We start from the raw sequence: 22,792 nt of genomic DNA, 5'->3' as shown, positions 1-22,792 counted from the left end.
AGACCCTGGTCTATATGACTAAATCAAATTTCAAGTATAATGCAACTGTAGAGAGGAAAATCCATTTTGCAACGTTTGGATTTTATCCTTTCACGATGAAGTTAAGCAACAACTGTGTAAAAGATCACTTTATACACCTCAAAGGTAGAAAAGAGATCGGGGAGACCAGTAGGGCAAAGGAGGAGGTGGTGTCAAGATCCAGAACACCAAGAAAGGTGGCCCTCAGAGTCACGTGTTGAGTGAGGTGTATAAAGTGTACTGGTTTTGAAATCACAGTGGGATTCAAACCCGTTTAGCCACTCTACGTTTTGCACCATTACTGGACCCTAGTTGTCTCATCAGCAACTATGTGGTCACAACCAGAAACTGTTCTATGGGTTCCAGTTCAAAGTGCTATTTTCAAAGCAGATGCGCCAGACTGTTACTACGATCACCGGGAGGTCATGAAGGGGATGCACTGGCCACAACGAACATTAAAAGTTGGGGTACATGACCGCAAGTGGCTTGAGCCTACAAGTTTCTCCCTCACAGACGTTTAAGTACAGCCCCTCGACTTCCCTCCTTTGATCTCTGCTCCACTCTCAAGAAGCCACTGACTCAAGGAAAAGGAAAACTGCAGGATCACAAGGAAATGATACACTTTCTCGTTCTTGCTGGGAAGTCCCAAAACCAGCGCTTCTTCAAAGGCTGCTGCTTCACCAGCGCAGCGGCAGCCCCAGGGGCTCACGCGCGCACATGCGGACTTTGCCCCATTGCACTCACCCTAAAACTGCCTTCAGGCTCGCGAAGGCACAAAGTGCTGAGTCACGGGGAGGCGGCCCCGCGCGCCGGGGCGGGCCCGGCGCAGTCACGTGGCGGGGGCTGTACCACAACAACGGCGCGGCGTGCAGCGCCCGGCCCGCGCCGCTTCCTCCCGCGATCCGCCCTCGGAGCATGCTCAGCTCGCCACGCCGTGGCGAGGCGTCCTCGGCGGCTGCACACCCAGGTTCGTGTTTTCCAGGCGACCCAGGAGGCGGGGCTCGTGGCGGTCCCGGCTGCTGGGAGGGCGGCTGGCGGGATTCCGCCAGTCCCCGGCCGGGGGTGGGTTTGGCCGAGTATTCTTACTGGGAATTAGGTGGGGAATCCGGGTTTTGGCAAGGCCTTGGGAAGAACTGGTGCTGCTAGATATGAACACTTTCTTTTCTCCCTTTAGCTTTCGATGAAGCCCCAAAAGGTGTCTACGGGGCTGTCCGATGAAAAACGCTCCCGGAAGTCGAAATCCACCCTTGGGTACCAACTACGGCATGGAATTGAGTTGTCCTTAAAATGCATGGTCGCTTGGAGGGGGTGCTGGTGGTTCAGTTCGCTTTCGCTGATCGGTGGTGCATTACCAGCCTCCACCCCCACCCCACCCCCCACTCCCCAACTGTCAATAACAATTGTGAAAGAAAGGCTCTGTGGTGGCCCAGTTTTAATTTGACTTAATTTCCTGGTGGTGCCGCCACACTGCATCCGATTTGGGATTGTCCAAACTCCAGGGATTTTCTTGTGCGAATTCGGGAGTAGAGTGAAAGAGGGACCCTTATCAATGTAACCGAAATCTGGGGCCGAGTAATTCAAATTACAGTATTAACTCTCCCTTCTTTCATAGAAGTTTGCCTAGACTCGAACTTAATCTCTTCTCGAGCTTCTCATATCCCTGTTTCCTTGTTAAAACTGACACTCCCAAGACCAGCTACTTGGTACAGTGAGGAAATGCAAGTGTGTGAGGGAATTTTGGGCTTTATGAAATGTGAAGCTGTCCGTTGAAGCAGTAAAGACTGCTTCAATGCAGTGGTGTCAAGGATGTAATCTTAAATGTTCCATGAGCCACCTCTACACCAAAAAGGAAACCGCTGAATTAAAACTTAAGCTCTAAAATGCCCCTTAACTTATCCCAAATACTATTATATCCACATGTAACCAATATATAAAGTTACTGAGATATTCACCTTTTTTGTTATGTCTTTGAATCTGGTATGTGTGTCACACACAGGACATCTCCTAAGTCAATAAATTTTCATTGGAAGTATTTATTCTAGATTTCATAAAGTTCAGAAATTCCCAAACTTTTCTGAATGTACTTGAAATTGTCCAATAATCGAATGGCATATCAATTTTTAAATTTGTGTTTAAGTGAATTAAAATAATTCAAAATTCAGTTTGTCAGTCAGTTAGCCACACTTTCTCAAATGCTCAGTAGCCACTGCCTGATGATGATGATTGTGTAAAGCAACACAAGTGGTTGCAAATATGAGATAAGATTAACAAAATAGCCATTTGGATTCCCCCACCTTCATGTGAAACAATGAGCAATGCTGTTTTCCCCTCTTCACAAGATGCCTTTCACAGGAAGCTAACATACAAAGGACTATTCCAGAATTAAAGACTCAAAAGGCAGAAATCATGTCTATTTCAAAGGAAGTCACTTGTGGAGGGTTTTGTTGTTGATTAATGACTCTATCATAATATATGAACAGACATGTAAAAATGCAGCCAAAATACAGAGAGGGAGGGGTAACTGGGACTCAAAAGATAAACAGGAATATGTCAGGTGGAGAATACCAAGCAAAGGAAGCTCCAGAAAACCAGGTCTATACAGGCCAGGTGAGATTAGTGGGAAAGGTACAAGGAAGAGTTGAAACAGTAGCTCAGTTGTTGGCAAGCAGTTGACAGGTTAGAATGAGGCTTAGTTTTTATCCTGTGTGCTAAAGATTGAAACATCTGAACTTAAAATTCCCTGCCCTTCCCCATACATACTCACGTTCCCCTGCAGAAAGCATTGCCAGACCCTGGGTTTCCATGTCCCTAAGTACTGAGATGAATTGTCCAATTTGAATGGTCCTACTGTCATATATACTTAGCAGTTACTGCATACTCACTAAATGTTAATTTTGTAGTATGTGGGAAATTGGTATAATAAGAATACACATTCTGGCCTCCATACATGTATAACCTAGTTGCTGTCACTTCCCCCAATCTGTCATTGCTCTGTTAACACAACATTTATTGAACAAACACTTGGGGGTAAAGTACTTATTACCTTTCTTGCCAAGATAGGGTCAACAGCCCCAGTTGTTTCTAGTATCTATCCCCCTGGCAAATTTACATGCATTATTTTGATCACTTAATGGACGAATCATAGGTTTAGCTGGAGGATAAACTTAGAGATGATTCTTTCAAATTATCTGGGGGTGTTGACAAATGACTGGCACATTTGCTTTATCGCAATGACTGTTGCCTATACAAACAAAAAACTTGTCATCAGAGAATACAAAAATACTTATGGACATATATGTCTAAAAACTTGCAGGCAAATTGATTCCTAATAGTGGTTTATTTATTGAACCATTAACTTTATGCACATCTACATTGTACACATCCTTACTATGTCCATAAAAAACAACTTTATGCAGCGGTGAAAATAATTGGCCCAAGCTCTTAGTCAATGAGTGACAGAGAGTAAAATTGAACAGGAGTTCAATCCGATTCCCAAGCGAATGTTTTTCTTGCCATACCTGGCTGCCCTCACCCTGATGGTTTTTGATTTGTTGTTTGTTTTTGAGATTTTTTTTAAATTCAACTATCATTACTTTACAATACTATATATGATTTAGGGGAATAGGTTCACACCTGTTCAAATCTATTTTATCCTATTTTTATAAGTCAGGCCCTTTCCCAGGGCATGCTCGGTGGTCGCGCAGGTTTTGGTCACAAGTAGGAAGAAGCCAGTGTGCGACACCAGCAGAGAGAAGCGGGACCCGCCGCTTCCGCAGCTCCGCTGTGGGGTCCGGCGCCGCTGACTCGGAGCAGGAGTGGGGCAGAAGCCTTTCACTGAGGAAAGAAAATCCGATGGGCTTGTTACTAACGCTAATCAAATTTCTTCTCCAACAAAGAATTTGCCTATTTAGGTTTGGGAACTGGATATTTACATAGCTCAACCGCTTAAGCGAGCAGCTGGCCCATTCCCCCACCCCGCCGCGAGCTCCGCCCCCTGATTCCGCCCTAACCACGCCTGCGCATCCCTTCTCCACAAGCCCCTTCGAGTCTGTCAGGCCTCGCCACGCCCCCTCCGCTGCACCGCCTCCTTTCCCCGCCCCCGCACGTAATATATAAAACCCGGAGCCACGGATCCTGCTCAGGACCGGCGAGTGAGCGGCCCGAAGGACTGGGCATGCTCGGTGGCCGCGCAGGTTTTGGTCACAAGTAGGAAGAAGCCAGTGCACGACACCGGCAAAGAGAAGCGGGACTCTCCGCTGCCGCACCTCGGCTGTGGGGTCCAGCACCGCTGCCTCGGAGCAGGAGTGGGGCAGAAGCCGGCGAGGGCTAGAGGCCACGCCACTGGGCCGACAACCGCTTGGCTTCCCGTTCGGTCCTCTGCCTCTGTCTGCGCGGTGCGCCGGACCCGTGGGTCGGTTTCCCGGGTGGCAAGGACCCCGCAGCGGGGAGCCGGGGCGGACGGGACCCTCCTCTACCGGCGGTGACCCGAGAGCGCCCTCCCGGGGCTGCCACCCCCGCCGCCTTTGGGCAGCTAAGTGTCCCAGTCGCGCCCAACACCCGGAGCTAGCGGCGCCGGCAGCCGTAGGAGGAGGAGGGGGCGGCCATGGGGCTGCTGTCCCAGGGCTCGCCGCTGAGCTGGGAGGAGACCAAGCGCCACGCCGACCACGTGCGGCGGCACGGGATCCTCCAGTTCCTGCACATCTACCACGCCGTCAAGGACCGGCACAAGGACGTGCTCAAGTGGGGCGATGAGGTGAGCGCCAGCGGCCCCCGCCCCTCTGGGAGCCTGGTCAGGCCGCCTCGCGCCGCCTTTGTTCGCCAAGGCGGGACCCCCGCTCCCAGCCCCGAGACCTCATCGCTGTTCACGTTGTGCACTGCGCCGGATGGTCCCCGGGCGCCTCCCCGCCCCATGCGCCTTCCCGCCCCATGCGCCTTCCCTGTCCTTGCCCTGCGGGCGTCCAAGGTACCGGGGCGAACATTACGGCCAGACTTCTCTCGCTTTTCATTCATTCGGGTTTTTCCCTTCATTCAGCAAATGCAGACTGGGCAGGGAAGGGCGTGAGTATGAAAGTGTGACATTTGTGCCTGGGCGAGTTTTCAGTCTGCCCGCCGCGTATTAGGTTCCTCCGTTACTTAAAATGAGCCTTTTGCGAAGAACAGAAAGAGGGGAAGTTGCCCTGAAAGGCCCATTGCTACTAAAGGTATTCAGGTTGTTGGCTTCTGCCTCATTTCGGGTACCTTTTAAACCTCCAACTTCTTCCCATCAGCCTCCCACCAACAAATCTTTGAAGTATAGTTTGAAATAGATTAGGCTGTTTTCCTAAAGGGAAGGAACCTTCCTGATCCTGTTTACTTCCTAATGGGAACACTTAGAAATTCAATATTAGGATTTGTTAGTGACCTTCCATGGCCTGGGTCCAGCACCTAAACTCTACACATCAGTGCTTCAACATGTGTTCTGCTTAAAGGTGAAATGGTAATAGATTCTTTGTATGGGAAGCCACTGATTCTTGGAATAGTCTGAAAAGCACTAATTCTTGTTTGATTTAAAGTCTTTTCCATCAGTTTTTCTGTCCTCTCTTCCGATTTTCAAAAATCAAACATACGTGGTTTAACCAGTTAGATGGCTTCCTGAAAAGTCCTTCTCTGTTTATCCTTTGCCCTCCATGACTTGCTACAGGTGCAAATAATTTGTTTATCTTGGTCCTTGTTACCTGGCTTGACCTCAGGGTCCAGGTGCTGTTGTGCCAACACAGAATTTCCTGTCCTCTACAAAAGTTAGTGTTGCTAAGGTTGTTAGTTCATTCTGCTTCTTAACAGTTGAAGGAATTGGCCCTGTTTAATATTGGGAAAGTAGAATGACTGGCAAATTACTATTCCTACTATAAGTGACTAGTTATATTTTGGACAGAAAAGGGTTACAATATATGGTGATAATTCTGTTTTTAGTGTAAAGTTCATTGTTTTACAGCATCTGACATTTTACATGATCATTTCAGTATAGCGTATCTTCTAGCCCAAGGATTTTTTTTTCTCCCATACCTTTCTTTGCTCCACCCTCCCTACCTAATAAACCAGTATCCTTTGGAGTGGTGAGTTTACTCTTTAACAGAAACCACAAAGTTAGAAAAGTTACCTTACATGTAAAACAGTAACCTGCTCTTTTATTATTTCAAATTCTGCTTCAGTCATGTCTCATGATTACACATGCACACACACACACGAGCACACACACTCAATACACACTCACTCACTATTTTTGTTTCCTGCAGTGACACTTCACTAAAATCTTAATCTCTCATTCTTGATCTATGGGATGCAGGTATTAACTCTCCATTGTACTCTACATCTCTTTATATCTTATGGCAGAGGTATGACATTTCAGTGGGGAGAGTGGGGTCTTACACCTAAGTATTTGTTGATGGCTTAATTTCTCTAGCATCACATGAGAGGAATCACTCATTTATGTCATAAAGCATTAGTAGATTGAGAAATTGAGAAGGTTTTTGAAGTCTAAAGTTCATTGTTTCTTTACAGCATCTGACTTTTTTGTGTGTATTGTAATTATTTTATGTTCTGTTCCCTAGAATTTTTTACTCTAGGATGTTTTAAGAAATAGAATAGGATGAGGAATATAATTTTACACATAGTAAGAAGATTATGTCAAACTTTGAAGTTAGTTATTTTAGGGTATCTGCGAGGAACCATGTATGTGACATAAAAACAATTTCATAACTGTGGTTCACAGTTAATGGAGTTTGAAAGCCAGAGTCTCAAATTTATCGTGGACATCTTTCTTGTTGAAGTGAGCCTCTGAAAAAAAGCAGGAGGGAAGTTAACTGCTCCAGTATTAGCACGAACCCCATGCATACAGTGGGAACTCACTCAGCGTACCCATTAACAAATCTATCATAGGATCAGGCAAGACTTGTAAGCTGTTTGTATGTAGAAACCTTGAGAAATAACTGGGAAACAGGCTGGGCAGATAAAAGTAGAGAAGGGTGTGGTGGGTGGTGTGGTGCTAGAGATGAAGAGTGACCTTGCCAGGGAGAAAGTGATGTTTTGGATACGATAGGGTGGACTCAATTGGCCTGACACCAAAATGCTACTGTTTGTGGGAAGTTGGGGGTTTTACTTACAGAGTCATGGGCTTGGATTGTAAAAGGAAAAATAGTGAGCCCTAAAACCATGGCCATAGGTAACACTGGGAGAAGATCCTTCTGCTTTAGAAGTGCCCAGCCTGTTCATTGGTTAGTGTTTCACATCAAAAGATCCTAGTTTGGGGCTGCTCCCACATGCTCCAAGGTCTGCCAGGCTTCCTGTGTGACTGGGAGCTTCAGTTTCCTCATCTAGAAAGTGAAAAGGTTGGACTCTCTCTCTGAGGGTTGGAGTCTCTCTCTGACTCTGTCTAGTTTTTATAGTTTGCTTACAGTTTGATTTGATTTTTAAATAATGTACATATTTCAAACAGGTTGTTACTCTTTGAAATTCACTTTAAGGTACTCTTTAGACTGCCAGGTTAGAAAAGACTACCACAAAATGCTGCAGTAAAAATGGGTTGTATTGTAATGAGTGTACTTGCTCTATGGAGCTCAACAGGAATCTTAGTTTACGCTTGCATGATTTACCATTAGGGTGCAGGTCCTGACCTTAGTCACCATTTATTATGTTTTTTTCAGGGAAATAAAAGTTGTAAGTCCTGGGTGTCAGAAAAATACTTCACTTGCCTGAGGGTAGAGGGAAGGGGATGTGGAAAAAAAGATATTCCTGGGTGTTCTTTTGGCTGATACACAGTCTAGTGATGCAAAAAATTAAATACTTAACAGTTCACATGGGTTTTGTTTATAATTTGGGATGGTAGACATTAAAAGAGAGACCTAGGAAGTAAATGTAATGATAAATACTAGCTTGTGTTGTTTTTCTAATAATTATTCTAGCTTTAATGACTGCCAACCCTTTTCATTTATTTAGTGCCAGAGACGCTATCAGATGTGAAATCTGTCAGACTCCAGGCCTATTTCTTAGCACATCATACCAGGTTTTGTATTATTTACTGTGCATGAGATTTTATCAAATTTCCTTTTGCAGAGTTCAAACTTTACAGGTTGTAGACTTGTCAGAAAAATAACATTTAAAAGCAAACGTATACTTTTCTAATTTTGTAACACTCAGTATAGTGGCTCTCAAAGCTAAGAAAGTAAATTGGTCTCCAATTAGCAGAAAAGTCCATGTGACCTTTGAGAAGGAATTTTTTTAAATATATGAGTGAGTTCTTATGCATAAAGCCAGTAAAACAAAATGGACTTTACTAAGGGCTGTTACATCATCCTTTGGGTTTGAACAGTGAACATTTGCTTCTGTAAGTTAAGAATACTTACATGATTATTTAGAAAATGTACAGCTTTCTAAAGAACAAGATTATGATCCTAAAACAAAAATCATACAATCCGAGCTCTAAGTCTACAATGGACAAAAATGTAATGCTTCAAAATCTAATGGAAGGCTCTGTATAGCTTGGGACAAATGGCGTAATCTCACTGAAGCTCAGGTCTGTTCTCTATGAAGTAGGAATAATAATGCCTTCTTTATAGAGTTATTAAGATTAAATGAGATATAGGTAAAATAGTTTTCACATAAGTAGCTAAATATTTTTAAGTAGACTCACATGGTAGCTTAAGTGGTCTACTTGGAAATTTTAAAATATTCCATCTGTGTTTAAGTAGCCATGGTTATTAGGGAATAGATATTCTTTATATTCATGCCAAAGCGAAGCAGCTTTCAGGTGATTCTTATTCTGCAGACACCCTTGAGAAGTGGCCTTAAAGAATGTGTGGCTGTTAATTAGATAAAAAGGAAAAGGGAAGTCATCCTGGGCAAAAGAGCAGTGTAGTAAAAATGGAAAGGTGAGAATAGCATTGATGTGTGAAGGTTACATATACTTTGGTGTTGGAAGTGTGGTGCCTGGTATGTTAAAGGTCTTTATACAAGGTGGATAAGTAGAGGCTTTCTATACTTTAAAAAGTCTGTAGAGGGCCCTCCCTGGTGGTGCAGCACAGCACTATGGAACTGTCTGCAGTCACTGCAGCATGAGTTCGTTCCCTGGAGCTGACCCACCTGGTACAGCAGACCTCTCCTGTCTCATCTGCTGCTCCCCTCAGCACTGTATTTCAGTCAATCTGTCTGTTCTGCTCTCCATTTTGTCTTTGATAAATCCTCTCACCCCCCCCCCCATTTCTGGCCTGTACCTCAGGTCTTGTCTGCATAAATAAATAAATCTTTTAAAAAAATAGCTTGTAGAAAATAAAATAGTTTTAATACTTTTGTACAGATGGGGCCTCTAACAAATTGTTTCTGATCTTATGAACCAGTTATATAGCTGTCCACATCACTGTTGAATGCCTTTGTGTAAAGGAATGTGTAAACTGCCACTTCTAATCATACCACCTCATCTAGAAGTGATCTTAGCAAATGTACTTACTAGCATTCTGTGCATTGCTTCATTTAGAAGTATAAACCTAGGTAAAGTTCAGCTTAGTCTATATTTTATGAGAAAGATATCAATATTACTTGAGCCTGTAACAACAGAATTTGTTTCTGAACATTTTTAGGAACTTGTGGGTCTGCATGTATTTGTTAGTTAGAAAACAGTACATGGGGTATTAGTGTTATTTTTGGTGTTACTGGATGATTATTCTAGTGAGAACAAAAAATCTTTTTACATTCATGATTTAACCAAGTTTTAAAATTTTTTTGAGATGAACTTGATATACAATAAACAGCACATTTTTAAAATATAGCTTGATAAGTTTTGTATCTGTGTGTGTGTGTGTATATATATAATATATATATATATATATCCTTAAACCATCACAATCAAAATAATGAACATATCCATTTCTTTCACATCTTGTCAGATTTATTTGTTCTTTTCACATTTATTGCTAAATGGTGTATCATTTTTTAAACTTTGATTCCTAATGGTTGCTATTGAAATTGGTTTTCTATATTTTTATATACTATGATCTTATTAAACTCATTTTTGAACACATGGAATACAGTTTTAATAACCATTTTACTGACCTGGCTAATTCTATCTTTGTCATTTGAAATCATTTCTTTGTATACCTGGTAGTCGTTAATTGGATGCCAGGTTTTATGAACTTCACCTTCTTGGGTACTTGGTATTTGCGTATTACTATAAATATTCATAACGTTGTTCTGGAACATGGTTATTTGGAGGTGATATTATCCTTTCAAATCTTGTTTTTTGAGATTTACTAGGAGATCAGGTCAGAGCTAATTATTCCCTTCTGCTGAGGCCTTCATGAGTACTGTCCCCATTGCGCCTGGATTATGAGTTACCCCTTTCCAGATGGTGAAAGCACACCTTGTTAGGGCTTTAGGTACTGTCTCAAATCCTTAGGCATTCCATACCAAGGATTCCCTCTGCAAATCCACAGGGCTCTCTGCAGCTTTCTTTCCTTTGATACCTGGCCTTATAAACCTATGACTTGGCTTCCTCAGACTTTGAACTCCATCTCTTCAGGGACTCCCATCTCTTCATTCAGTGTGCAAGAGCATAGATTCTCTTTCAGTGGTAAAATGGGGCTATTATAGGTTTCATTTAAAATTTTCCTCCAAACTCTGCCGTTGTATCTGGTGACTAGTGTCCTGAAAAACCATTATTTCCCATATATATTCATATACTCTGTCTCCTCTTTCCACCCCCCCCCCTTTTTTCTCATGATTGTTTCAGGTAGGAGGGTAAAATTGGTCCCATTTACCTCATCATGATCAGAAGTAGAAATCTTTCTACTTTTCTGTTATTCTTTTAGCTCTCCTTTCCTTTATTTGTAGACTTTATCCAAAGGCTGACTATTCATGGTTTTAACATACCACCAGCAAATTCTCCAGAATTGTTTTCTTTGTCCTTATTTATAATAATCATCACTTAGTATTACTGTTCTTTTTTATCACTATTTGATGAGAGGACAATTACTTTGTCAGTTTGCTTACATTTTATAAGTGGACTTAAATCTGAAGATAAGAGTCCAAGTCCCGAGTCTTCCTGCCCATGGTTGCGTGATTTTAGATATAGAACTTAAATTCTTCAAACCACAATTTCCTCATCTCTAAGACTAATCAAAAGAAAGAAAAAAAAGTTCAGTTTTGAGTTGCATACTTAACAAACTTTCATTGGTATCTTTAACAGTTGAATTATTTCAGAATGCTTACATCCTTATAACTTATGAACATTTGGAAATGCATAAAAGAAATGGTAGAATCTATTTCCTTGCTCTGCTATCATTTGGGTTTAAACATTTTTCCAAGAAACACACTACCAAAAAAATAATCTAATTATATATCATAACTGTTAAGTTTACTAAGGAAGTTAGTAAACTTCGGAAAACCTATTTGAGTCTTACGAGTTTACTGAGAAAATAAGATGGCATTAGAAAGTACTTCTTTAGAAATGTTGAGACTTGATTTTGATCTTATGTAACTTGTAGCAAAACACCAAAGGCTTTATTTCCATAAAAGATGACTTTAGAAAGTGTTTCTTGAATACTTCCTATATGTTGAGTACTTCTGTGCTAAGTTTTAGGGTTGGAGAAACTGAGAAGAGAAAAACCAACTGCAGTAATGGCAGCAGCATGGGTGGGGGGAATAACTAAGCAAGATGAAGGTGAGGAGTTGGTGCTATATACCTAGAGATCCTGGGAGTCTTGTCAGTAAGGGGGCCAGGGCCCTTTTGTTAGGATCTCAAAAGAGGATCTCAAAGAAGGCAAGAGGAGGGCATGTGCAAATGTGAGATTATGCAGGTGCCTGCCATAATTCAGAGTGTGCTAACTAACACAGGTCAGATTAGGGAACAGGGAGTGGTGAAAGGTTGAGGTTAGAAAGGTGAGTTGGACTCTGTCTTTTGATGGTCCTTTACAATAGGCCAGGTAGGAAGATATGGTATCATTAACCCTGATACAAAGAGATTTCTTCTACAGCCCTTTGGTTAGAAGTGTAAAAGATGCTATGGGAGCGTTTTATAGAGAAAAGGAGCTTAGCTATAGAAGACAGGCTCACCCCAGGAAAGAATGCAGTGAGGCATAAGGCTAGATAAGGGTAAAAAATTATGCTTATTAAAGAAATACTCTGGAGGTGGAATCAGGATAGCACCTGAATGGTTGTCTCCCACCCTGGTTCCTAGTTTAGGTGACCAAATGAAAATTCCTGCAAGGTTAGCCTCTGGGAAAACTGCTTTGCATACTCTGGGTTGAAACCCTTTAAATCAAGGAGCTCAATACTCATCCATAGAAGTACCAGGTGGACAGTGAGAGCAAGAGCTGGAGCAACATCTGAACTGTGTGCGTAGCTGAGAAGTCACAGGCTAACTATGACGGTTGAACCAAGGTGAGAACAGGATAACCCAGAGAGGACACATTGGCAGTTCCTGAGAACCCTGATGAATCCAATGTAAGGGATAGGAATATAGTGTGAAGTCCTGAGAAGGAACAGTGTGAGGGGTATTAGAACTTCCATGTGTGGAAAGAATGGCTGGCCTTCAGGAACTGTGGAAAGATGGGAGCTGAAATGAAGTTGTGGTATCTGCCAGTTAGGCAGGGACTGGGATTTTGGCGGTGGTCTCTTTAAAATATGTTAAATTGGGAAAAGAGCAAAAATTAGTACCGGCCCAAATAAACAGCACAAAGTCCAGGTTTTCACAGGATTTTCAGGAAGGAACAGGTTTGAACTGGGGAAGTATGTGAGTTTGGGTCACTTCAGTAATATCTGCGTGGATATTCTGAGTTGAAGCCCTTTAATTCAAGATAGTTGAAACCCAGATACTCAGTTTTTTCTGTTGTTTATTGAAACTAATACAATGAATTGAGTATATAAAAGTGATGACTCTAAATCTCCACTTCAAGGCTGGGTTTCTCAGACACGTGGGAAACATGAATAAACCTGACTTCTTGCCAAAAACCTCATTTTGGATGCATCTTTGCTACCCAGATTGGCATATCCTTGGAGAGTACTCCTGGATAGTTGTATGGCTCCAGCTCTTTGTGGTATACTCTTTGAAGAACTTTCTATAGTCTTAGATTTTTGTGTCTGTTAATGGTCAAATTTGGTAGTTAAACTTATTTCTTTTAACAGTTGATTACAAACCCTCAAATATTCTTATTTACATAAATGTTCTCAGACCCATTGTCTTATGTCCCCTTCTGGGACAAGGTCCTTTATTTATTTATTTTTTTAGTCCTTTGGATTCCATTAACTTCTTTTTGAACTGGATGCTGATTTAAGAGACTTAAACCTAAACCTATGGTCAGAAACTCCATGACCCTTTTTCTGAAAGCTAGTAAGATTCTGGACTGTGACCCTTCTCCATGTGAGTTTTTCATATGGGTCATGGGCTGGATTACACAGAGCTTACATGTAAAGGTCTTAAAGTACCTGTGAGAGCTGGCTAGCACTTCTCTGAAGTGTTTTTAAAAGAACTAGGAGTTGTAGCAGTGACCATAATATTTTTCAAGTCTTGTCTACATACAGAACTGCAAGCCTCAGAAGACCCTAAGAAGTTATTTGACGATGCTTTATTTTCCTCTAAATGTTCACCTACATGAAAGGTGGTATATGCTTAACTTAGCACATTTTTCAACTAGCCCTGTCTATGCTAGCACTGAAGTTCTCTTCTGTGAGCCTTCAAGGCCACCATTACTGTGTTAAGTTGTATCTGGGGTCATGATCAGCTGGCTTCACTATTCAAATAGAGGCAGAACTAGGAAGTCAACAAAAGTACTCTAAGTACAAAGTTCATGCACTTTACTCCCTGAAATGTCTCAAGCCTTTACCTAGAAGTCATTCATTTTACACAGTTTCTGCAAGCTTTCTAGTTTAAGCTGAGGAACTAGATACAAACCAAAAAACAGTGGAGGCAAAAAAGAGATCAGTTCAGTGAACAACTGCCAAAAGCATACTTAAACCAGGCAGCCTGATAGGCTTTCAAGGGCTTTGATCTGTGAGTCTAATTAATAAAACTGTTAATGAAGTCTGAAACTTTAATAAAAAGTGAAAGTGTGTTTATTATTTTTCTACTGAAAGATGAGGATGTAATTAACTCCTACTTATAATGTACACTTAAGATTATATGCATAAAATCTAACAGGATAATGCATCTAAAAATTACCTTCCTGGTGATGGAGAATAAGTAATGTTATATAAGAATGATAGAAAAATGTATGATCATACTCTCAAAGGATTTCTGGAAGTGTTTAATTACAGAAATAATTTAGACCTGAAGAGGATGTTTGGTGTGTATGTGTGTGTTCTCCTCATTTTCCAAAAGATGAAACTAGGGACCAGAGTCTAAAACACAATTTGAATGTCTATAATTGTTTTATTTGTGGAATGGGAAAGAGCTTGATGACTGCTCTGGACAGAGTAACCACCTTACACAACTAGTGGAATTCCAAGTTTGTGTGCTGTTTCTTGGAGGTGGAAACAAAAGAGTCAGTGTTGGGGTATCAGGACACAGAATAATTCCCCACACCTCTGGTTCTTCTCAGGCTGGAACAGTAATCAAAACAGTATCAGCAAGTTAGCAAAAGAGAAATCAATTTAATAACATAGATAGAAAATTTACATGGTTGTAATTTCCAAAGTAAAATGGAATAGACGAGATATTTGTGTTTGAGGATCTAGAGCATCAAGGAAAAAGAAGAGGGGAAACCTTACATGAAGTACAGGGAGAGGATGGACCACATCCTTCTGCTTTAAGAGTAAAAGGTGACTTTTCTCAGATAGGAAAGACACATTCACTGATAAGTCTACACCTGTTAGCTCCTTCCCAACCTCAACCACATTCTTCTAGGTCATAAAAGGAGAAAGAGCAGTGATTGTCTCTTCAATTAGGATAAGGGCAAACAAGCTTCTCTCCATCTCTGGGGTCTTCATTGCTCTTAAAATAATCTGCATTGTTTCAGTAATGGACTTCCCTAGACTCACTGGGCCTCACGGATCTTTGTTCCATACCTAGGTGATGCTATTGGAAGAGGCCTATTGACAAAAACCTCACTGGCCCTTCTGGGGAGAACCTCACAATAGGGGTCAACAAAGGTCTCTCTGAAGAGAAATATTTGACTTGATACCCAGAGGAGCCAGCTGTGAAGGGCAGAGGTAAAATCCTTCCAGGCAGAGAGAACAAGTGCTCTCAAGGCCCTGAAGTGGTTGCGGGAGAAGGGAAAGTGAGGCCAGTGTGCTGAAGCCAGGGGGCTGAGGGGAGAGGGAGGTGGTGTGAGATGAAGTAAGCAGAGTGAGAAAGTCTCCCCTAATGCTCTTGGGGAGGAGTATTAGATTTTTTTGTGACCACTTGAAAGTTTCAAAGGAGGGGAGTGATTTGATCTGCTTTAGTGAAGGAACCCGGGTCCGCCTAATTGCAGAGTTAGGCAATATTCTCCACTAGCAGAGTCCATTTTTAACTAAGACCAATAGATTCTGAAATCCCATTTGTTAACAGTATATTCATGAAATATTGCTTCCAGTCCCTTAAGTGACACATTCTGTATTTTATTTTACTGTTTTCTAAAAAAAAAATCTTTGTAATGTTGACTACAATCTACCATGGCCCACTGAAGGATTGTAACCAGTATTTGAATAACACAGTTCTATCGTGTGTTCCTGTTCTGGAGCTAGAAGATAATAAGCACTAACATTTGAGTGATTTGGGGTAACTGGTGACCTCTTAGGCACTTTACAAAGTATTATTTTAGTAGTCTTCCCCAACGTAGGCATAGCCCAGTTTTCCAAAAGAAATAAAATGGAAGTTTTCAGGATTCCAGCTGGTTGACTCCAAAGCTTGAACGCCCAGCTGCTCTTCTATAATGACCTCCCAGATAAGCAGGCGACCTCCTGAACAGTTTTCATAGGCCCCACACTGAGATGAGACTGAAGGTAGAAAGGGAAAGAAAGGTCTGATGGTAATAAAGGAAATGAGCACTTTTTTTTTTAAATGAGTAATATAGTTTATTTTTACATCATTTTGTGTCTTTTTCCACCTCAGTTGTAATCCCCTTGGGCTTCCAATCACCAAATCACCCACGTGCCATCACCATAGTCCAGTGCAGGAAATGAGTGCTTTTTAAAAATTATTTTATGAAAATGTAACTGTATCCTAGAGGCTTAAGTATTTTGTATTTTTGTTACCAGATGACCAGCGATTGGTTTCTAGTGAAATGATATAATGTGTTTGGTATATTTCTTCTTCCACAAGACAAATTGCTAACAGGTTTAGTAATCTGACCACAGCCTTTCCCAACTAATCTTTTGCTGGCAATCTCCACAGTGAAAAGGCAGAGGAGGATGAGCCCTTTACGTGAAGATCAGGCTAACCTCACTTTGCAGTTATGCAGCCTGTGTTGACCTCATCTAGAGGCAGCAGGTAATGAGCTGTGATCAGAGCCCCCACTTGGGGCTTTGGCGTTTCTCTTTGAGGTTGATATGTTAGCATGAATTTCAAATGTGGCAGGGAAGGTGTTTGTGTTAACAGGAGTTTCCATCTTCCAAATCCCATATTAAGCAGATACAATTGGATGGATCTGCCTCTGTCTTGGATGGATCTGTCTTGGTGGATCTGCCTCATAGCAGGTGTAGTTGCTGAAGCCCTGATACAGTGTCCATGAGGTGTGGCTGAAAATATCTGGGCTCAGATTCTTAGGATGATAAGAAAACCTTAAGCTTAAAGGCTTGGAATCATGGTCATTCTGTCCCTGAGGGCCATAGATGAGCCCCTCTGAACAGAGACACATTTGGAGTTAGGAAGCCTCTGACTTACTATTGGCTCTCTTGCCTACTCTCTTTAGAAAGCATTTCCCTCCCTCCTCTTCGTTGGATGCTTAATCTGTAACTATTCCTGAGAATTCTTCAGAGTCCCTGATCTAAGGCTATTTAATTTTCAAACTTGACAAAGACATGTGCTCACTCAACTGTTGCAGGGGTACATGGGGCACTAAATGGTACTACTACCAATGAAAGTGAGTGTTCCCTCCTGCAAGTTCTGCCCTTCCCTCCCCCCCAAAGCTGTAAGCTCTACTTTACTTACTAGGACTCATCACAGAACTTCTTGATTGTCCTCACCACTTCCACCGGCCCCCTTCAAATCCCCTTCCCCAACTAAGCCCTGCAGAGCAGTTGATCCAAAGCAGCCTATCTGGGAAGCAGGACACCCTTTTCCTTGTAAGCCAGGTGGAGCCTAGAACTCTGGCAAGGGAATATGGTTTCAGGGAAGAGTCAAAGGGATTTACTTTCCCTTAAAATTTAGAAGTTATAATATTAAAGTACAGGTATTTTGAGGTAAATAAAAAAGGGCTTCTGTTTACAATGTTGTTCTTCAAGAGGCATTTTTCTGGTTCCAGTCTTTGTATTGTAGAGTGCCTGCATTGTTGGTGGCCATGGCAAATGTCAATATTGGCAACTTCAGTTGACCGTTTGAGGTTAAGTTGTATGAGAAGATGGCTTAAATTCTACTAGATGTGGTGCACAGTAAAGTAGGCATGCCTTAATGTGGTCCTTATAACCGTCAGAAAATTAAAACCAATATTCTGCCTGAAATGCAGTGGTATGTTTATTAAAAAAAAAAAAAAAAAAAAAGATTGGGTAACACTAATTCAGAGGCCCAGAAAATAAATGTCTCATGCTATCTGTAGGGCATGAAAGAGCACATCTACTGTCAGGAGATTCCTGTTTAATGAATCAGTATGCCCGGTGTAATTCTAGGTTGTGGTTGCCTTTGGGTTTTAGTCCATTCGACATTCTGCAAGTAACGGAAATGCCTGCTCTCAAGTAGGTACCACTGGTTGGACTTGGGAACTGAAATTTAGATTTTGATTAGTTTTAAACCTGAATAGCTATTCATGCCTAGTGTCTACCTTAGTGAACAGCATGACTGAATAAAAAAATTTTTTTTTTTAAAGATTTATTTATTTATTTGTGCATACAGAACTGGGGTACAGGCCAGAGGCTCAGGGGCGGCGAGAGGCTTCACCAGAGACAGAGTGGGGAGCAGAACAGGCAGATCGACGAAGTACACTGCTGAGGGAAGCAGCGGGCGGGTCAGGAGAGGTCTGGCTCGCCATGTGGTCTCCTCCGGCGCAGGCGGCAGGCGGGAATCGAACTCATGCGGAAGTGGCTTCAGATTCTCAGTGCTGTGCTTTAACCCGCTGCGCCACCAGGGAGGGCCGAATAAAAAAATTTTTAATCAAAGGTATCATTTTCCCTACTTTTGAGATTCACCCCAATTTCCATATTCTGCAGCTTACATATTCTTAAAATTTTTCATTTGGCTTCATATTACTAATCTTGTCGTGTGAGGAATTTGTTTTCTCTGTGTGGGTCTAGGTTGTGAGTTGCTTTGGCTAGTTATGCAAGAAATTCATTGACTTTTTAACACAGTCTAAAAATTGAAATTAAGACTTAAAAATAAATCCAAACTGCCCTGTAAGCTGAAGCTCTAGAATATGGTGCTAAGAAAAGGACCACTTCATGATAAGACATTTATTTTGGTTTCTAAAAGTATAAACATCCCTAGAGTGTACCCTGTGTAAGTATTTCCACCCCCCCCAAAGATTTATTTATGCTTACAAAACTGGGGTATAGGCCAGAGGTATGGTGGGCGAGAGGGTTCACCAGAGACAGAGTTGGAAGCAGAACAGGCAGATGTACTGAAATACACTGCTGAGGGGAGCACCGTTCGAGACAGGAAAGGTCTGCTGCTCCGTGTGGGTCAGCTCTCAGGCTGGGAATTGAACTAGTGCTGCAGTGGCTATGGATAGCCTCACAGTTCTGTGCTTTAACCCATTGGGCCACCAGGGAGGGCCTGTACCCTGTGTAATTCTGCAGTGTGAAATGACATTTTATAATAGGGTAGAAAGCCAGAATATATCTCAGATGCTAATAAGTTTGATACAATTGTAGACTAAACTACCAAAACATTTCTTTTTAGGAGCCAAGGGTCATTTAATGTAACATCTTAACAGATAACCAGTTTAAAATACCACTTTGTTCATGGCCATTCAGAAGTACTTACATTAGTTTCTGTTTTGTATTTATTTACTGGTCCCCCAAAAGTGTTCAAACATTACCATGTATTTGTAGTGTTAATAGACTTACCTGATAGGAGTCCACCTTAAACCTCATTCTGTGCCATCCATGTCCAGTTTGATACATCTGCATTTGTATTTCTTCCTCAGATTTTTTTACTGTTTTAAGCATAGTTGCCATTTTAGTCTTGTCATGCAGGTCTTCCCTATTTAAGTGGTTAAAGAATTAAGTTAGTCTTGTCATGCAGGTCTTCCCTATTTAAGTGGTTAAAGAATTAAGTTACATCACATGGCTAGCATCACTTTGGGTACCTCAGGTGTGGATATTATGCTAGATGTGGAAATGTGTGCCATTCGGCTTGATGATGGAGAGGGCTCAAAAATACCCACTCTTGTCGCTGGTGAATCCTCTCACCACCTCTACACCTCTGGCCTGCACCTCAGTTCTGTATGCATAAATAAATACATTCTTTAAAAAAAAAAATACTGCTCAAGAGTACTTTGCTATATGAAGAAACAGTCCTCTGGACAGAAGGCATAGTCACTAGCTTCCAGCCTATAATCTACAGAAGGGACTGTCGTGACAGATTGAGCCATTAATCTGTGTCTCTGAGCAGCTGGAAAAGTGATTTTGCTATGGTCAGAATCGTGGTCCGAGAAAGCCACAGCACCTGGGAAAGGCTTATTTACATGGATGCATCTGTAGAGCCTCTTCTTTGCTGGCTACCCCTTCCATCCAGGCAGCCTTCTGGGTTTTTAGACTGGTCCAAATCCTCCTATCACATGCCCAACTCTGTTTGGTCATCTCCAGCACTCACTAAATCGTTTAGCTCTGTTTTGTCTTCCCTCCAGCTATAAGACAAATTTGAGAACAGGAACCACATCTGCCTGACCCTTCAGAGTTCCCAGTGCAGCATTTTGTTGAGTGTGAGAAGGGGGTTAGGGGTGGGCAACAGCACTCCTAAATGTGTTTTGCTACTAAATGGTTGTCAACTCTAACTAGAACCTTCACCTTCACAATGACCCTGACTGGTTTTAGAGTTAGTGTAAGAAAACCAGGTCTCTGAGAAGCAACTGCTGCTGCTAGCAGAAGACAATGTTGCTTGATCAGGAAGAGAGCCATGGGGGAATGGAGGAAGAGCTGGCCCTGAACCGGGAATTTCAGCAGGATGCCAGAGACCCCACCCCGCAGCCCACTATCAGGACCCAGTCTTCACTCTCCTTGCTGCTCTCAGTCTGACCAGCTGGACACAGCCCCCTCTGCAGGCTGCAGGAGGGGCAGTCCTCATCCCACTGTCTGGGAGGAAACGCAGAACCTCAGGGCTCTCTCTCGTCCGGGACCTGGTTACAGGGTCCTTCTCTCTCTAGAGGGCCAGCACAGTGTTGGCTAAATACTCTTACCTTTGCTTAACATTGTTTCTTTGGGAAAATTCCTTAGTTTGAATGTTTAGCCCATCATCAAATTGAAGCTCCCTGAAATCTTAACCCTAAGGTAAAATATAAAAGCGTTAAAAACTTTAAAATGTTGAAACTAGTAGTAAATGCTATTTAAAGACAATGTTAAAATACTTTTTTTTTTTTTTAAGGCCAATGCTATCTAAAGACTTAATATACGTCCTAAACATCTTGGTATTTTAATAACTGTTAGCTTGAACTCTAGTTCCTTGAGTAGTTCATTGTCAGTTATATGATCAGCACTCTATTGGGTACTTACATCACTCTCAATTAAGATTCTTTATTTTTACTGGCCAAATTTCAGATGAAGGTAAAGCACCTCACACCTGTGCAAACCTGCACTAAATGACTGGAAGGTTACTGTGTGCTAGCAGTTCCTAGCAACACTTTATAACACCTACATAATAGTCTTGAATGCGCCTTTGTCTTTGACTCAACAGCTCAGAGATACCACTTACTTTTATTCTGGTGGGATAAAACATAGTGTTTAAGCAACGGGAGTCTGAGGGATGTTAATTTTATCCATAGTAACAGTAGTAGCCATTTAAAATGAGTGTCTTGCTGCGACTGGTTATTTTTTTTGGGCCTTTTGCTCCACTTTGAGAAGATCACTGATGGGCACCAAAAAGCATTTCCCCGGGTTACATCAATGAGGGTAATCTGTGGACTGTGAGTTAGATCCCTCTCTGTTTTTGCTACTTACAGGTGATGTTAGTTACAGGAGTTTGAATTGGTTGCCCTGTGACCAGTTTGTTAGGCAGTTTGGGAAGAAGCATTTAGAGTTGTACATGTACGTGCAGTGTGCATGGTGAGGTGCTGTACCTCTGGGTGTGGAGCCTTCGTGCTATTCAGAGTTGGGAAGCTGTGCAGACTGAGCCTTGGGTCTGTGATGTGTACAGAAGGGATTCTGTGTACAGAAGGGATTCTATGTACTGTTGTGCTATGTTCTTTTTAATTTTGTCTCTTCCTTTCATCCTTTGGATGCAAAAACAAACTTTAGAGCAGAGACAAAACCCAAAACCAACAAATCACTGTGGCTTTTAGTACTTTATATTGGAAAGGCATTATTTTAATGGATGGCTTTTTATTATCACCGAACAACTAGACTAATTGAATTCCATTTCACCTCTAGAGTGGCTCTTATGAAGACTGATTTAATTCAGTGCTCATATGAACTAGAAGTGGAAATAAGTTGGGTGGGTTAAGGATTAAATAAGAGAACAAAAAAAAGATTAAGGAACCATTTTGAGCATCGATACAAAAAGACCATGGTGACTATAGAAGAGAATTACCTCAATACACTTTACATTTGAGTCTGGAAAATGTTCCAGGAACTTTTTTTTTTTTTGAAAAATTTATTTATTTGTGCATACATAACTGCTGGGGTATAGGCCAGAGGTGCAGGGGCAGTGAGAGGATTCACCAGAGACAGAGTGGGGAGCAGAACAGGCAGTTTGACAAAGTACACTGCTGAGGGGAGCAGGCAAATCAGGAGAAGTCTGCTGTGCCATGTGGGTCACTTCCCTGGCTAAAGTGGCTGCAGCCAGCTTTGTAGTGCTGTTCTTCAGCCCGTTGCTACCAGAGAATTCTCAAGACTTGTAAGTGAAGTGAGATTTTATCCAAAAGAAAGTTTGTTTCACTTTTTCATTTGGTGAATATCCCAATTTTGTTCAGTTTCATAGTGAGATTATGGGGTGACTTTCCTTAATTTTGTTTAGCATTTTAAATGTTATCTGCTTGATAATTAAAAGTCAAAACTGAGCTTAAGCTTTTTGTTCTTTTGTGGTACCCATGCTTTAAATGTGGGCTGAATGACTTTGAGAACCAAGTATGTCAGTGATTTCAAAATTAGGAAAGAAAAGTTTAGCTTTTATATTTGGTACAAACTATAATTGTTTTTTTCTTTTCCTTTTTCATTTACTAGATAAATGATGGAACCCCAGTAAACCAGAGTATCTTTCAAGAAGCATGTTAGCAGGTTAAGAAGATAACAGATGATGTCAGGTAGATGATTGGAGCTGGTGATCAAAGGAGGAAGTTCTAAAGTAGGGAGACTCCTCTAACAGGACAGTTAGGTGTTCTGCATAGAGCAAATGACTCGGGGCTTAAGTGGTGCCAGTCTCTCAGTTTATAACTGTAACTGTTAATCTAAACTTTTACGATATAATATCAGGCCTGCTCCATAAAATGGAGCATAATCAATGTGAGGGATTTTGAGCCAGTATTACGAC

The 22,792-nt window shown here is 41.7% G+C and overlaps 1 protein-coding gene across 1 annotated transcript in view; it reads left to right on the top strand.

The window, feature by feature from the left end:
• Positions 1–4,130: 4,130 nt before the first annotated feature.
• The window catches only part of GCLC (glutamate-cysteine ligase, catalytic subunit), a 39,580-nt gene continuing 20,918 nt past the window's right edge, over positions 4,131–22,792 (top strand). The window contains exon 1 of the mRNA XM_004673577.2: positions 4,131–4,771. Coding sequence (XP_004673634.1) covers positions 4,622–4,771 — 150 coding nt within the window. The 5' untranslated portion in view covers positions 4,131–4,621. The remainder of the gene's footprint in view (positions 4,772–22,792) is intronic.

Source organism: Condylura cristata, unplaced genomic scaffold (genome assembly GCF_000260355.1).
Source record: "Condylura cristata isolate star-nosed mole 26May11 unplaced genomic scaffold, ConCri1.0 scaffold00001, whole genome shotgun sequence".
In the NCBI taxonomy this organism is placed as follows: Eukaryota; Metazoa; Chordata; class Mammalia; order Eulipotyphla; family Talpidae; genus Condylura; species Condylura cristata.
The sequence above is the reverse complement of the archived record's forward strand: the minus strand, read 5'-3'. Positions and strand labels throughout refer to the sequence as shown.